The sequence below is a fragment of the Festucalex cinctus genome, chromosome 18, assembly GCF_051991245.1.
Source record: "Festucalex cinctus isolate MCC-2025b chromosome 18, RoL_Fcin_1.0, whole genome shotgun sequence".
Classification (NCBI taxonomy): domain Eukaryota; kingdom Metazoa; phylum Chordata; class Actinopteri; order Syngnathiformes; family Syngnathidae; genus Festucalex; species Festucalex cinctus.
This window is the reverse complement of record NC_135428.1, coordinates 16477200-16492247: the sequence shown is the minus strand read 5'-3', so window position 1 is coordinate 16492247 and position 15048 is coordinate 16477200. Positions and strand designations below refer to the sequence as shown.

The 15048-nt window shown below is 39.0% G+C and overlaps 1 protein-coding gene across 2 annotated transcripts in view; it reads left to right on the top strand.

Moving 5' to 3' along the window:
• Positions 1-2: 2 nt before the first annotated feature.
• Positions 3-15048, top strand: part of dclk1a (doublecortin-like kinase 1a) — a 37974-nt gene continuing 22928 nt past the window's right edge. For both annotated transcript variants that reach the window (XM_077505884.1, XM_077505885.1), the window contains exons 1-4: positions 3-371; positions 579-1013; positions 2124-2500; positions 12890-12989. In XM_077505884.1, coding sequence (XP_077362010.1) covers positions 155-371; positions 579-1013; positions 2124-2500; positions 12890-12989 — 1129 coding nt within the window. In that variant the 5' untranslated portion in view covers positions 3-154. The remainder of the gene's footprint in view (positions 372-578; positions 1014-2123; positions 2501-12889; positions 12990-15048) is intronic.

Here is a 15048-nt window from a genome sequence, read left to right as displayed (position 1 = left end):
GCGTGTGCGTATTATTTGTGTATAGTACGTATATGTCTTTTGCGTTTTCTAAATGTTTTGTGTCTCATTTTCTCATTTTGTGTGTCTGTCTTTCTAACTGCGTGTATTGTGTTGAATGTGTGTGTGCGCGTCTCATTTTGTGCGTGTGTGTTGAATGGCAATCACGACACGAGTGACGTTTCTGAAGAGGAGGGGGAGGAAAGTGCATCTGCTACTTAGTTCGTGCGCTGCTCATCTTCTGATTCTTCTTTCAATCGCGACGGCTGCACGGGGCTCCGCTGTCCCAAAACTTTTGCTGACTTTCTCCTTTTTTTGTGTGTGTGGACCATCGGCCAGCCTGGAGGTGACAGAGGCGCTCAGCTCTCGCGTCGGTAAGTCATTGACGAGCATTATGGGATGTCGCTGTGCTATATCGATCGGCGAGTGCGGTCTCTCCATCCATCTAGCCACGCATGCATGCTTGTTGCCAGTCCACCCGGGATTAGACTTAATCTGTCATTAGGGTTCTAATCCGGGACGCGCGCCTGCTCGCTTCTTGTTTTGCTTTCACAACTTTTGTGTGTGCGCGTGTGTGGCAGACAGTACCGCGGTGGTGCTGGTGGTGCCGCCAGGCTGCCACATCACGGACATGGAGCACTTCGACGACCGCGCTCAGCGCCACGGCGGCGGCCGGGCCGGGTCGGGATCTGGATCGGCGGCCGCCCCGGCGCGCGTCAACGGCGTGCAGAGCCCTTCGCACAGCGCGCACTGCAGCCTGTTCCGGGCGCCGCGCAGCCTGAAGGCCCTGAGCGCCGAGAAGCGCGCCAAGAAGGTTCGCTTCTACCGCAACGGCGACCGCTTCTTCCACGGCATCGTGTACGCCGTGTCGGCCGACCGCTTCCGCACGTTCGACGCGCTACTGGCCGACCTGACGCGAGCCCTCTCGGACAACGTCAACCTGCCGCAGGGTGTGCGCACCATCTACACGCTGGACGGATCCGGACGCGTCGGCAGCATCGAACAGCTGGTCGAAGGTTAGTCAGAAACAGGCACGGAGAGGTCAACTTTTGGGCCTTGAAAGCAAACTTTTATTTTTACAACACATAGGGCATTTTTTTTTTTAAAAAGTGAACAGTATTTTGTGTATTTGACAGTAATGACCGACATGGCTCACCAGTTTTCTGGGTTTGGTCACGTCATTTTCTGTCGACAGCAAGTGCGGTACAAGGCAAAATGGCCGCTGAGGATAAAAACATTTAAAAAAATTTTTTTTAAGTATCATTAACTTGCCGATAAATTCATTAGCTTCATTTAAAGTTAAAATCATTAAAAATAAAACTGAAATTAAAATTTATTTTCCACGACTTGTCATGTTGGAAATAATAAGTTTTTAGTTCACCATTTCTTTGCTCTCTCTCTCTCTCTTTTTTTTTTTTGACTCTTTCTCTTGCATTTTTTTATTTTTATTTCAAACTGTCTTAATAATAATACCAATTCAAATTATACTAATATTTAATCATTTAAATTTTGGACAATTTTAATATTTTTACTTATTTTTGTTTTCAAAGTACTTTATTTTAATAAAAAAAATAATTAATGCTTATTTTAAAATTGTGTTGATTTTGTTTAATTTAATTATAATTCATCATTAGATTAAAAATGTAAATTCATTATTTTGCTCCTATTTATCATTTTCTGTAGTTCTTTAAAAAATATCTCACACTCATTTTTTTTATTTTGATACTTATAATTCATTTAATTGACCAATTATTGAATCCAATGAAACAATATAATAGATTACTTACAATTAATTACCCAACTGCAGAATAAAATAAAATTTAAACATATTTGCGTATGTATGTAAAATGATTTATTTCATCAATATTTTAATAGTTATTATTTATAACACCTCAATTAACAAATACCATAAATTAATAAAATAAAAAAAATAGTTTGAAGAAAAAACTCAAATACTAAATGACAACTTTGCATAATCTGCAAATATGATTTAAACAACCACCCTAGTGTCTATGAGCAGTATTGCACTACTTTACTTGACGGAGAGTAATTTGTAAAATGCTATGACGTCAGAGCCCCTCTGTCCATGATGTCACTCACCATGAACCATCTGACGCCCCCTCCAGGTGAAAGCTACGTATGCAGTTCTGTGGAAGCTTACAAAAAGGTGGACTACACCAAAAACGTCAGCCCCAACTGGTCGGTGAACGTCAAGGCGTCAGGTGCCGCCTCGTCCCGCGGGCCCCCTTCGCTGGCCAGCGCCAAGGTGGGCCCCCCGGGGATGGGCGGCGGCGGGCTGCCCGAGAGCCGCGAGAACAAGGACTTCGTTCGGCCCAAGCTGGTGACGGTGGTGCGCAGCGGCATGAAGCCCCGCAAGGCGGTCCGGGTTCTGCTCAACAAGAAGACGGCACACTCATACGAGCAGGTGCTCACAGACATCACGGACGCCATCAAGCTGGACTCCGGAGTGGTCAAGAAGATCTACACGCTGGAGGGGAAGCTGGTGAGTCAAACGCTAACGATGCAAAAGGCGGTACAAAGCGGTACGCTAACGATTAGCTCAGTTTAATGCTTTCAGATGTGTGATTTTGAACACAAACGGTGGTGCACTACATGGACAAATGCTGTAAAAGAACTCACAGACATATATTCTTTAGCTTCTTTATCTGTGCATGGGTGCATTATAATTCATTGACCTATTGCTCAATTAAAATTTTTTACTATTGATGATTTTACTCATATTTTTGATCATATTCAGGAGCTCAAAATAATCTAGTGTCACATATGGAAAAATAAAGATTAGTGTCATTCTTCCTTACCAGCTAGCTATTCATGCTAACCATCTACTTGCCCAATAGAAATCACGCTTGGTTATGTAACGTTTGGTTATGATACCTGTGCAATATCGCCAATCATTTCTGATCACTCCTCTCTCCACTTATTTCTGATATCTGCACAAAACAATGTACAATTGATTATTTTACTTATTTCTTTTTGTCATTGTTTGTGCCATTTTTCTTAGGTTTCTAATGTTCTTAATTGAAAGACAAGTGCAGGTCTCAGCAGGGCTTCAATGCATTGACTCACCAATTGTTTGGTCAGGCGATGATGTCAGGAACCGGGTTATGGATGTTTGGTAGTTTTGAAGAGGTGATATGTATACAATACTAATCCTTTGGCTTGAAATATTACAGGATATCAAATGATAGTAAAATAATAATACGACTAATACAACTAATACGACTAATGCAACTAATGCGACTAATGCTTGAAAAACCTTATCAAGCCGAGAGGCCTACCTAGCTTGTCTTCCCTCACACACACACACACACACACACATACACACCAACCAGAGCTAAGGCAGCCATCTTGCTTTTAAGCCTTTTACCCAGCAGGAAGTGCACATCTAAATGCAGTAGCCATACCTGGCCAGTGGGGGCATACTAACATAGAATTACCACTATGGTCAAACCTTCAAAACAAAGCAGAACTAACACAAAGTTACAACTTGGATAAATGCTTATTTCAACTTAATCTCTTGACAAATTCATTAACTTATTAATTCCAAGTCCCCTTCGCGGTAATGGCTCCAACAGTCATATTCATGAACTCAAAATAATCTACAGTCACATATGGAAAAATAAACATCAGTGTCATTCTTCCTTACCAGCGAGCTATTCATGCTAACCATCTACTTGCACAATAGAAATCAACATGACCACTCAAAATCATCCACAGAAAAAAAAAGCAACCCTGGCTCACTTTCATTATATTTTATCTTATCTGATTGTAACTGAGTTGAGTTGAGTATTATACATGAATGATAACTACTGTCTTGCACAATATAAATAAATATGACCACTCAAAATAATCCACAGTAAAGAAACAAACAAATAAAAGTCAATTTTATGCTTGGTTATGATACGTGTGCAATATCGACAATAATGTGTGATCACTCTTCTCTCCACTTATTCCTGATATCTGCCATCCTGCACAATAGAAATAAACAGAATCATTTGAAATAATCCACAGTAAAAAAAAAAAAAAAAAAAAGTCCATAATATGCTTGGTCACACATGGAGACGTGTCACAGAATTATTATAATATGATTGTTTTAAACAGCTACCTTGCACAATAGAAATAAACACAGCCAGTCGAAATAATCCACACACAGTTAAAAAGACAAAACAAAACTATATGGCACCCTTAGTCATACACAGACACGTTATGTACTACCAGCTGCGCACAATGGAAATGAGGACTGAAAATAATTCACAGTCATGAAAATTGTAGTCAAATAGTAATTTTTGGTTTCGTTCATAACTTTTAATAGCGCATTGAAACTTTTGTGAATGAAGATCGTATTTGCATTCCATAGTGCAGAGAGAGCAATGAATGATGTGTGTGTGCCCTGTTGTGGTCGCCCACGCCGCATAAGATCCAAGTAGCATCACGGCGTGCATGCGTCTGAGTCACGGGCCCTTCAAGGTCCGCCCACCCGCTCAGCTGTGCCGTTCATTCATTCAAGTCGATGGATTTCTATGAAAAAATAGGGAAGATAATCCTGTAAAGTGAAACATGGTAAAGGAGCTCCATTGGTTACCTTGCAGTATTGTCTTATAGCGCCACCTGTTGCTTTGGCATGTACATGACGGTCAGCCAGCGGGCCTTCACTTGGACGATTCTTTTTTTCAGGAGATTTTTACATTAGAATTTAAAGACTTTCTATTTGTTAAAATAAAACTATAATTTCACCGCTTATTTTATTTATTTATTTTCTTAAATCCAGGCTTGACTCTCAAAAATATTTTGACTTTTTTGTTGTCAAAATCCGACTTTATTCTGATAGCATTCCTCGTTATTTTGTGCGCCTCTCGCCGCTAACGCTGACGGGCGTCGCATCCCGTCTGACCTCGCGCAATCCATTTAACGATCGTCCATGATTAACCCAGCAGGGCGTCGTTCCAGATTCCTGATCGGATCTACACTTCTTAAAAAATAAAATAAAAATAAAAAAAGAATTAATTTCTCTTTGAGAATCCTCCTACACGAAATTTCAAGTCTCACTTTTCCTCCCAAGGTCTGCTGGCTCTCCAGTTGCCACGGGTTACGGTTGTCTGGGAGATTACACAATAAACTCCCCTCCTCTCTTTCTGCAAGTAAGGCTATTATGGCAACGCTATTTTTAGCCACTCAATCGATTGAGCCCGCGGGCATGGCAACACGCGAACCAGCCGGGTCGGTGGTGCACTTTTCTTTTTTTTTTCCCTTTCTCAAACTTAACGAATATTAAAGATCACGAAAGCACAGCGGACAAATCGGAGATTAGTTTAAACCTCAGTGAAATGCGCTTAATCTGTGTTGTAATCACGACTAAAACAGGCTGGCTTATGGGGAAGAAGGAAAAAAAAATGATTGTAGACCCTTTCATGGCTTATGCCAAATCATTTTCACACTTCTACTCGATGTCATCATCAGTCAAATATTTGACAGCCGGGTAAAACATTGACGACGCCTTATTGAACATCAACGGTGTGTAAAAGTAATTACCCGAGTGCACACCCAGATTGGGTTACTTTATGTGCGTGCGCGTGTCAGAAGTAGGTTTCTAGGTTGCCGGTTGTGACGCGGCGTCCCGACAGAACCGACGAGTCCAAAGAGAGAAAGCGAGATGACGTCCGAACACCAAAACGGCTCACTCATCTCAATGCGCTCATTAACCTCTTTTAATGAGGACACACACAAGAGCGGGAAGGCTCGATTGAGATTTTTATTTTTTTTTGTGGTTCTGCTCGTGAGAAATGAGCCTACCAACTTTCCGTGCAGCTAGAAGTTTGGACCAGATGTTATGTGGCTAAGTGAAATTGGCTTCAATGTTGACATTAAGATGGCCGCTTCAAACCAAAATGGCTGACTTGATGTGTCTTTTCGGGTATGGCTTCTTGAGACTTTTTTTGTGGGTCTGCTCATGATAGATATGTCTACCAAATTTTATGGTGCTAAGTGAAACGGAATTTTGGAAATATTTGACTCTCTAGAGCTAAAATGGTAGTTTTTGAAAATGAAATGGCCAAGGCTTTTTTGTGGGTCTACTTTTGCCTACCAAATTTCTTGTTGCTCAGTGAAATAAGACTATGGGGGCTGAGTTTTTGAAACACTTTGATCAAGAGCTTACAGGACCTTGTAGACTCAAGATGTTGACATTAAATGGCCGCTTCAAGCCAAAATGGCTGACTTGTGGTGTCTTTCGGGCATGGCTTCTTTTTTGTTGGTCTGATTGTGATACATATGTCTACCAAATTTCATGTTAGTAAGTGAAATTGACTTCAGGGGAAGAATTTTGAAAATATTTGGTCTAGAGCTAAACTGGTAGATTTTGGAAACGAAATGGCTGCTTCAAGCCAAATTAGCTGACTTCCTGTGTCTTTTCAGGCATGCTTCTTGAGACTTTTTTGTGGGTCTGCTCATGATTGGCATGTCTACAAAAAAAAGTGAAATTGTCTTCAGCTGCTGAATTTGTAAAACATTTGGTCACAAGCTGTAATGGCTTCAAACCAAAATGGCTGACTTCCTGTGCTTTTCGGGGGCGTGGCTTTTTGAGACTTTTTTTTTTTTTTTTTTGTGGATCTACTCATGCTTGACATGTTCCATATTTCTTGTTGCTAAGTGAAATTGGCGATGGTGGCTGAGTTTTTGAAGCATTTTGGTCAAGAGCTTACAGGACCTTGTGGACTCGAGATGTTGACAATAAAATAGCTGCTTCAAACCAAATTAGCGCACTTCCAGTGTCTTTTCAGGCATGCTTCTTGGCAGTTTTTGTGGGTCTGCTCATGATTGGCATGTCTACAAAATTCCACATTACGAAGTGAAACTGTCTTCAGGTGCTGAATTTGTAAAACATTTGGTCACAAGCTTTAATGGCATCAAACCAAAATGGCTGACTTCCTGTGCTTTACAGGGCGTGGCTTTTGGAGACTGTTTTTGTGGGTCTGCTCATGATTTTCAGATGCTGAATTTTAAAACATTTGGTCACGATCTGTAATGGCGGCCTCAAACAAAAATGTCTGACTTCCTGTGCTTTTTGGGGTGTGGCTTTTTGATACTTTTTTGTGAATCTACTCATCCAAGACGTCTTCTTCATGTTGCTCAGTAAAAATGGCTATGGTGGTTGAGTTTTTGAAACATTTTGGTCAAGAGCTTACAGGACCTTGTGGACTCGAGATGTTGACAATAAAATGGCTGCTTCAAACCAAATTAGCTAACTTCCTGTGTCTTTTCAGGCATGCTTCTTGAGGCTGTTTTTGTGGGTCTGCTCATGATTGACATGTCTACAAAAATTCCATAATGCAAAGTGAAACTTCTTCAGGTGCTCAATTTGTCAAACATTTGGTCATGAGCTGTAATGGCGGCCTCAAACCAAAATGTCTGGCTTCCTGTGCCTTTTGGGGCGTGGCTTTTTAAGACTTTTTTTTTTTTTTTTGTGGCTCTACATACACTAAAGATGTCTTCCAAATTTCATGTTGCTAAGTGAAACTGTCTTTTAGAGCGGAACATTTGAAACACTTTGGTCAAACAGTGACCTTGGGGAGTTTGTTGACCCTAAAATGGCCACTTCAAATCAAAATGGCAGACTTCCTGTATCTTTCTGAGACTTTTTTGTGGGTCTACTCGTGACAGACATGCCTATTAAATACACTTTCCTAACTGAAACTTTTCAAATATGCTACATTTTCCAAGACGCTAAATAGAGTTGCCGATGAGAGGTTACAACTTTCCACTCGAACCCGATCCCGATAACCCCCCACCCAGGTTCCGCTCTCTAGCGCCCCTCTGAGGCTCCTGGTGTCACATTTCTGCTTGTAACCTGAGCAAGAAGGTATCTGCTTCCTCTTCCTCCTCCTACCGCACACTCCTTGTGCCATGGTTGCCGAGCAACAGCCGCCGGGTTCTACTGTACTCTTGCGTGCGTGTGTGCGTGACGCTGATTGTGATCAAGAAGATAGACAAGCTCTAAGTGGCTTAGAGAGCACAGCCACGGCTCCACTATTAATAATGTGGTAAGCTGTGTTTGCGCACACACAGAACTAGAACTAGTATTGTTTACAGGCTGGAACTAGGTTTGTTTGTTGTCGTATGGAACTATGTTAGCGCAAGGTCCAGACTAGGTTTGTTTATCGTCTTAGACTGGTTGGTTACTTTGTAGAACTATGTAGGTGTTAATTGCCTCGGGCTAGGTTAGTTTAGGTTAACAAACTAAGTTTATTTTTTGCATTACAACTATGGCGGTGGGCGGCGGGTTTGTTTACATACTACAACTAATTTAGTGTAGGGTCTAGACTTGGGTTGGTTTACCACCTTGGACTATGAAAAGGTCTAGACTAGATTTGTGTTGGGTATAGGATGAGGTTTGTTAGCAGTCCGGAAATAGTGTGTATAAGTAGGTTCAAGTCAACAAGTCCTCCAACAATAACGACCATTTCGGTTGTTTTACCATGCACCAAAATATGATTAAGTGTTACACTTTATAGTTTAGCAACCTCTTTCGTCCATGTTATATACAAAAGTGAGACTGTCTCGCACCCGGATCTTCTGTGCAAAAGACAAACATCCAACTTACTGAGTTAATTGTCCAGTACCAAGCTTTATGTTCATTTGTAGTGTTAACAGAGGTGTTCCGGGCATGTCCCACCGGCGGAAGGCCCCGGGGACGACCCAGGACACGCTGGAGAGACTATGTCTCTCGGTTCGCCTGGGAACGCCTTGGGATCCCGTCGGAGGAGCTGGTTGAAGTGGCTGGGGAGAGGGAGGTCTGGGTTTCCCTCCTAAAGCTGCTGCCCCCGCGACCCGACCTCGGATAAGCGGAAGAAGTTGGATGGATGGATGGATGGATGGATGGATGGATGGATGTAGTGTTGACATAATGTTAATTCGCCGTCATGGAATGTTTGGGGTTAGGATGAGGCTTTCAGTGAGGTTGTACAGTACACGTACAGTACATGTTACATCTTTGCATGGGATACTGATGGTTGAGATTAGGAAGGCACAGTGAGGTTGTACAAAACATGTAGTCAACACTACAACAATCACTAGTACTGTAGCTCAGTGAGCTGAGCACTCGTCTTTGGACCAGACGGTCCAGGTTCAAAACTCTCTTTAGTATTTTTGTGTTATTTAACATAGCCGCTAGGGGTCCATCCATCCATCCATCCATCCATCCACCCATTTTCTTAAAACCGTTTGCACCTCACAAGGGTTGCGGGGGGTGCTGGAGCCTATCCCAGCTGGCTTAGGTCGCTAAACTAAAATATGTCACACTTGGTCGTAATTTGGCACCTTTTCAAAAGGACCTATGTGGTCATACAGTATTTATTGGAGGATTGTCGCGTTCAAGTAAGGGTCTCTAGTACTAGGTTCATATAGGGTTTTAAACTGGGTTTATTTAAGGTTAGAACTAGTGATAGACCAATGTGGTTTTTTTTCAAGGCCGATATCGACACAGATTATTAGTAGTCAAGGAGGCCAATAACAGATATTTCAAGCCGATATTCATTTGCAGTACAATAAAAAAAAAACAAAAAAAAAAACAACTTTTTTCTAAAAACTATATTGACAGATTTGTTTAAAAAATTATAACAAAAATTGCAGGGAGCTTTCATGGTCATTAGCATGTGTTGGGCTAAATTAAAAAATAAAAATAAAAAATAAAAATAAATAGATACCTTAAGATTTCTACTGTAAATTTTTAAAACAAAATTTCAACATCATTTCTTGATTTATGTATTTATTTATTTAAAAGTGTAGGGAGTTCCTATTTTTTTTATGAAGTGGAAATTTAAATAGATCCATAAATGAAAATTTCCCTGTATCTCACTGAGTGACAAATGCATGTGAATGAAGCTAATTTGGGGATTTTGTTAGAATTTGTAAAACGTTTCAAAAGATCTTCACAGTGAAAAATTGTCTGAATATGTTCCATATGTGTTTCTGTGAACATCTTACAGTTCCTGATGAAAAACCCAAATTCGCTACAGTTGCAAGTATTCACTGCTCAGTGAGATACCAGCTTTATCGGCCTTCAGATTCATAAAAAAGCCGATGCCGATATTTGTCAAAATGCCAAATATCGTCACCAATAATCGGCCTGGCCGATAATCGGTCTATCACTAGTTAGAATTTGTCAGTACAAATTTTTAAAATGAAGATTGTCTTGCGTCCAGAATGAGTTCATTTAGGGTTCATGTAGGCATTGTAGACATACTATATTGTAGCCTACTGTTTTTTGGGGGGGTAATTGGACTTTTCAGGTAAAAGTGATTTGCAGTGCTGGTTCTTTCTTTCTTTTTGCCTCATCATCTTCCTCCTCCTCCTTCTCCTCCTCCTCTTTCTGCATCCAGCACTGCAGTGACCCTGACAATAAACCTCATCAACGAGATAAAGACCACAAGCAACATCAAGAACATTTATGCAAATGAACGGAATATTTTGCATAGCTGGTCTTTGATATTTGGATGATGATGATGATGATGATGATGATGATTGATGATGATGATTGATATTTGGTGCCGTAGTGCGTTGGATCCTGCTGCTCTGCTGAGTCACTGTTACTCAGCACTTCTGTGTGTGTGTGCGTGTGTGTGTGTGTGTAGCTTGTTGTAGTGCAGCTGCATAACTTGCGTGATTTTACATTACGTCTATTAAAACATGAATTTGCTCTCTTTGCTTCTAATTATAATTACCTTCTGTGGATGCGTCATTAGGATAACATTGGGAAGGTAGTTTAGGGGTACCTAATGTTGTGTCCAACCACAAAGAAGAAAACGGGGTCATCAAGCTGAGGAGACAATAAAGGGGGTGGTGGAGGTGCAGCCTAAGGACAAAACAATGCATTGTGGGATACAACGTCCTATTTGTCACTTTTGTCGCACGCCTGCGTGAAAAACATCAAAGTTGAAGAAGAAGGGGAAAAGAAATGTTGCATAAGATGATTACGCAATCTGCCGGCGGTGCGTTCAGGTGACCTCAGTTAACGCTGGCACCGTCTGTTGGTTCGCAATTGGTCCTGTCCTGTGCAAGATGGAGGTCATATTGGGAGTTCGCCCCACAAGGGTTGTTCAGGATCATCACAACTTGCTCTTTAAAACTTCAAACTTTTGTTTTGTTTGTTGTGTTTTACTTTACTTTTTCTTTTTAAGCAATCTTTTGTTCGTTTGGATGTTTTTTTCGTGTTCATGAATTGTTCTGTTTCACTTTTTGTCAATTTTTTTAAATCATTTTTTTCTGACTTTTTAAATGCACATTTAAATTTTTTATTATTTTTTTTTATTTTTATTTTTTTTACTTTTGTAACATTTTTTTTACACTTTCAGAACATGTTCTCAATTAAGGGGAAGTCTTTTTTTCCTATAATTTTTTTCTTTTTAACCTTTGTAACTTTTTATGTACTATATGAAAATTGTGTGAGAAAAATGTATTTAATGTATGTCTTTATTTATTCATTTATTTATTTATTTATTTTACATTTTTAAAGTTAATTTATTTTCACCATTTTTTATTATATATCAATTCTTCTTCTTTTTTTAATTTTTGAAGTTTTTTTTTTTTTTTTACTTTGCTTACAATCTGCAACTTTTTAAAGATTTTTTTCTTTTTTTTTTTTTTTCTTCTCAAAATAAATGTGTTACATTTATGCAACGTTTTTGGCGTACTAACTTGTTTTACTTATACATTTTTTGTCCTTATGGAACTTTTATAACATTGTAGCTTTTTATGCTATTCTTTTTGTCACCTTTTCTTTTTTTGGAATTTGACTGGTCAGTGCCCTCAATGTGGTAACAACGTACGCTTGAATAATAATGTGGACAAGTTCGCTTCAAATTGTAGAAGTCAAAACAATTCGGAAACTTTGTGAGTTTGTGTTTGTCAGCAAGCTAGGCAAATGAATTCAGCACCACGGCCAGCTCCCCTGGCCTCCAGCTCTTCACCAGAACTTTTAGCAGACTTCCTTTTCCTCCATAAACTGTAAAATGCAATTATGTTTCCTTCGGCACGTTTCCCACGCGCTCTACATTTAGCAGCTCGCAAACGTTCAACTCCCACTCAGCCCGGCAATAAAATAATAGGCCAGCTGGAAAACAACGAGCGTGCTCACTGGTGCAGTTGATTCAGTAGTATCTTGTTTTATGCCATGCAAAAACAAAGACCGTAAGTTCCTCACCGTTTAATGTCAGCCATCTGTTTTGTATAAAGAGGATGAAATTTGGTGTGCATTGGACAAAATCTTTCTGACATATCTCTCTGTGAAATACCACTGGAAATTACCAAAATGACTTTAAAATGGGCGTGGTTTCTTGAGCCTTTTTAGTGGGTGTACTCATGATTGACATGTTGCGAAAGTGAAAGCAAATACAAGTAATCCTGCTCTGTTGCTTTCTGAGGGCTGCTTTCAGACACTTTTTATCACTGCTGTCCAACATTGCCACCTTGTGGCTTCCTTGCGCCAAGACAGTTGCCATGTGTTGTATAACGTCTAATTTATATGTGGAAATGAATCGACCACTTTTCTCTTCTGATGTTTCAAACAGTAGCAGAAATGGGCAAAATTGCAACTAACCACCAATTAATGGTAGAATGTCCCAATACTTTTGTAGTGTGTAAGTCCAAATGATATTTTTAGCTTATTGAGCAAAATATTAGAAACAGCTCTCATTGTGATGCCTTTTCTATGGACTCCTGTTTTTTTTTCATTTTATTTTATTATTTATCTTTCCTGTTTTATTGCAGCTTTTTCTTGAAAATCACTCAAACGATTGTTTGATGCAAACAAGCAGACAAATAGTCACTTTTTTTATTTTATTTCTCATGGATATTTAAGAAATGTATTTTTTTCCTGCAGGTGACGTGTCTGCAGGACTTTTTCGGCGATGAGGACGTGTTTGTGGCATGTGGACCCGAAAAGCTGCGCTACCAAGATGACCTGATGCTGGATGAGACAGGTGAAATTTTTATTATTTGAAGAATAAATATTTTCATGATTTGGGAAATAAAAGTACAACTTATACAACTATTTGTGTAACATTGGTAATTTTTATCTTGAAAAATAGAGCATTATTTTTGTAATATATGTCTTTTTTTTTTTTTCTTGAAAAATCCATCCATCCATTTTCTTGACCGCTTATTCCTCACAAGGGTCGCGGGGGGTGCTCAGCTGGCTCTGGGCAGTAGGCGGGGGACACCCTGGACTGGTTGCCAGCCAAAAGTAGTTCTTGAAAAATATTATTTTTTTTATTTTAGCATGACAAATACCACTTTAATCGTTAAACTTTAATGATATGACTTTTATTCGTCTTTTTCTTAAAAAAAGAAAAGAAAAATCTTCAGAAATTCAAATTCATTCTTGAAAAATGCGGTATGCTTTGAAATATGTAACCTAATTTACCCAATACTGTGAATTGCTGTCTTTAAAACAAAATCTCTTTATTTATTTATGAAAATTATGATTGATCTTGTCATATTTTTCCCCAAAAGGAATATTTAGTTTGAATTGTTGTTGTTGTTGTTGTTGTTGTTGTTGTTGTTTTTTTTAACCAGAAAAAAGAATTCACTGTTGTCTCACCGGCACTTCATTGCACAACCACACATTTAACTGCAGTATTTAATTAATTTCATTAAAAAAAAATAAAAATGTTAATTTTGATAAAATGATGTATAATACAGATTAAAAAATGAATGACTAATCATTAAATAAATCATTTCATACACACTAAACCATCTTCAATCTGAACTTTTTTTTTTTTAACACTGTTGGTGTGATTCCGTTGTTGACCACTAGATAGCGGCACACTATTATGACATTTGAGAGAAGAAGTCCGAAAACAGGAAGTAGTTAAGCTCAGCCTAGTTTTTGATGATTATTATTGAACTACACATCCCCTTCAACCCTACTTTTAAGTAGTTTCTTCAAGTCTTTACACCTACAGTAATACAACTCAAAATACAACTAGTTGCCTCTCTAAGGACCATCAGAAATATTTTTGGGGGGAGAAAAAACACTTATAAAAGACGACATGCAAATGCATTTAACATAAAAGTTAAACACAACTGACATGTTTATATTAAATTAATGTGCTGGACTGGATTTTTTTTTTAATTTTTTTAATTAAGACACTATCACACTAGACATGTGCAATTTCTGAAGAATTGTGTGGGAATGCTGAAAGCTGAATGCTAATAGCCGAATGCTAAGCTGAATCCTTATGAAGTAAATTACAAAGTTTTAAATGAAGTTGAAAGATAAACGAATAAGAAGACAACTTGAACTGCAATCATTTAATCATTTCAGAGAAATTATAATCCATTTCCTGAAACGATAGTCAGTTGTTATCAAACCATCGAATGTACTAAAATGTCATCCAAAGTGGGGTTTGAACCCAGATTCTCCACGGGGGAAGAAATTGCTCTAACGACTGAGCTAACTTGCCTTGTTCAAATTCCATGGCTAATGGCATATTTATTTTAAAAATAGCCATCTGATGAAAGGCAATGTGTATTTAATCATTTCAGTGAAATTGTAATGCATTTCCTGATATGATAGTCAGTTGGTATACAGTTATATCACTAAGCATAATTGCCATGGATATATTTGCAATGCACAGTCAGAGGTGGGATTCGAACCCGGGACCTCCTGGTTACTGGACAATGCACTTAGCCAAGTACACCACTGAGCAGTATCAGAGCTGGTAATCATGATCAATTGTATGTGTGGAAGTGGGCATGTAAAGTGGGACTTAGAAAAAATTCAACGTCAGTCCCATTGAAAATGAATGGAGAAAAGTTTATATTTCATATTTAATTGTGCTAGTACTGTAAGTAATGTGGAATTAGATTATGTATACCCCGCAAGGCATGAATTTTTTAAGCAAGTTGAAATTTGAACAGTGTAAATCGGAAGTATAATGAGGGAGTTATTTCAAGGCAAATAAGTGAAGAGAATAAAAATCCGAATAACATTTATGGGATGCTTTCAGCATTCCCACAATTATGCATTGGTAGAAC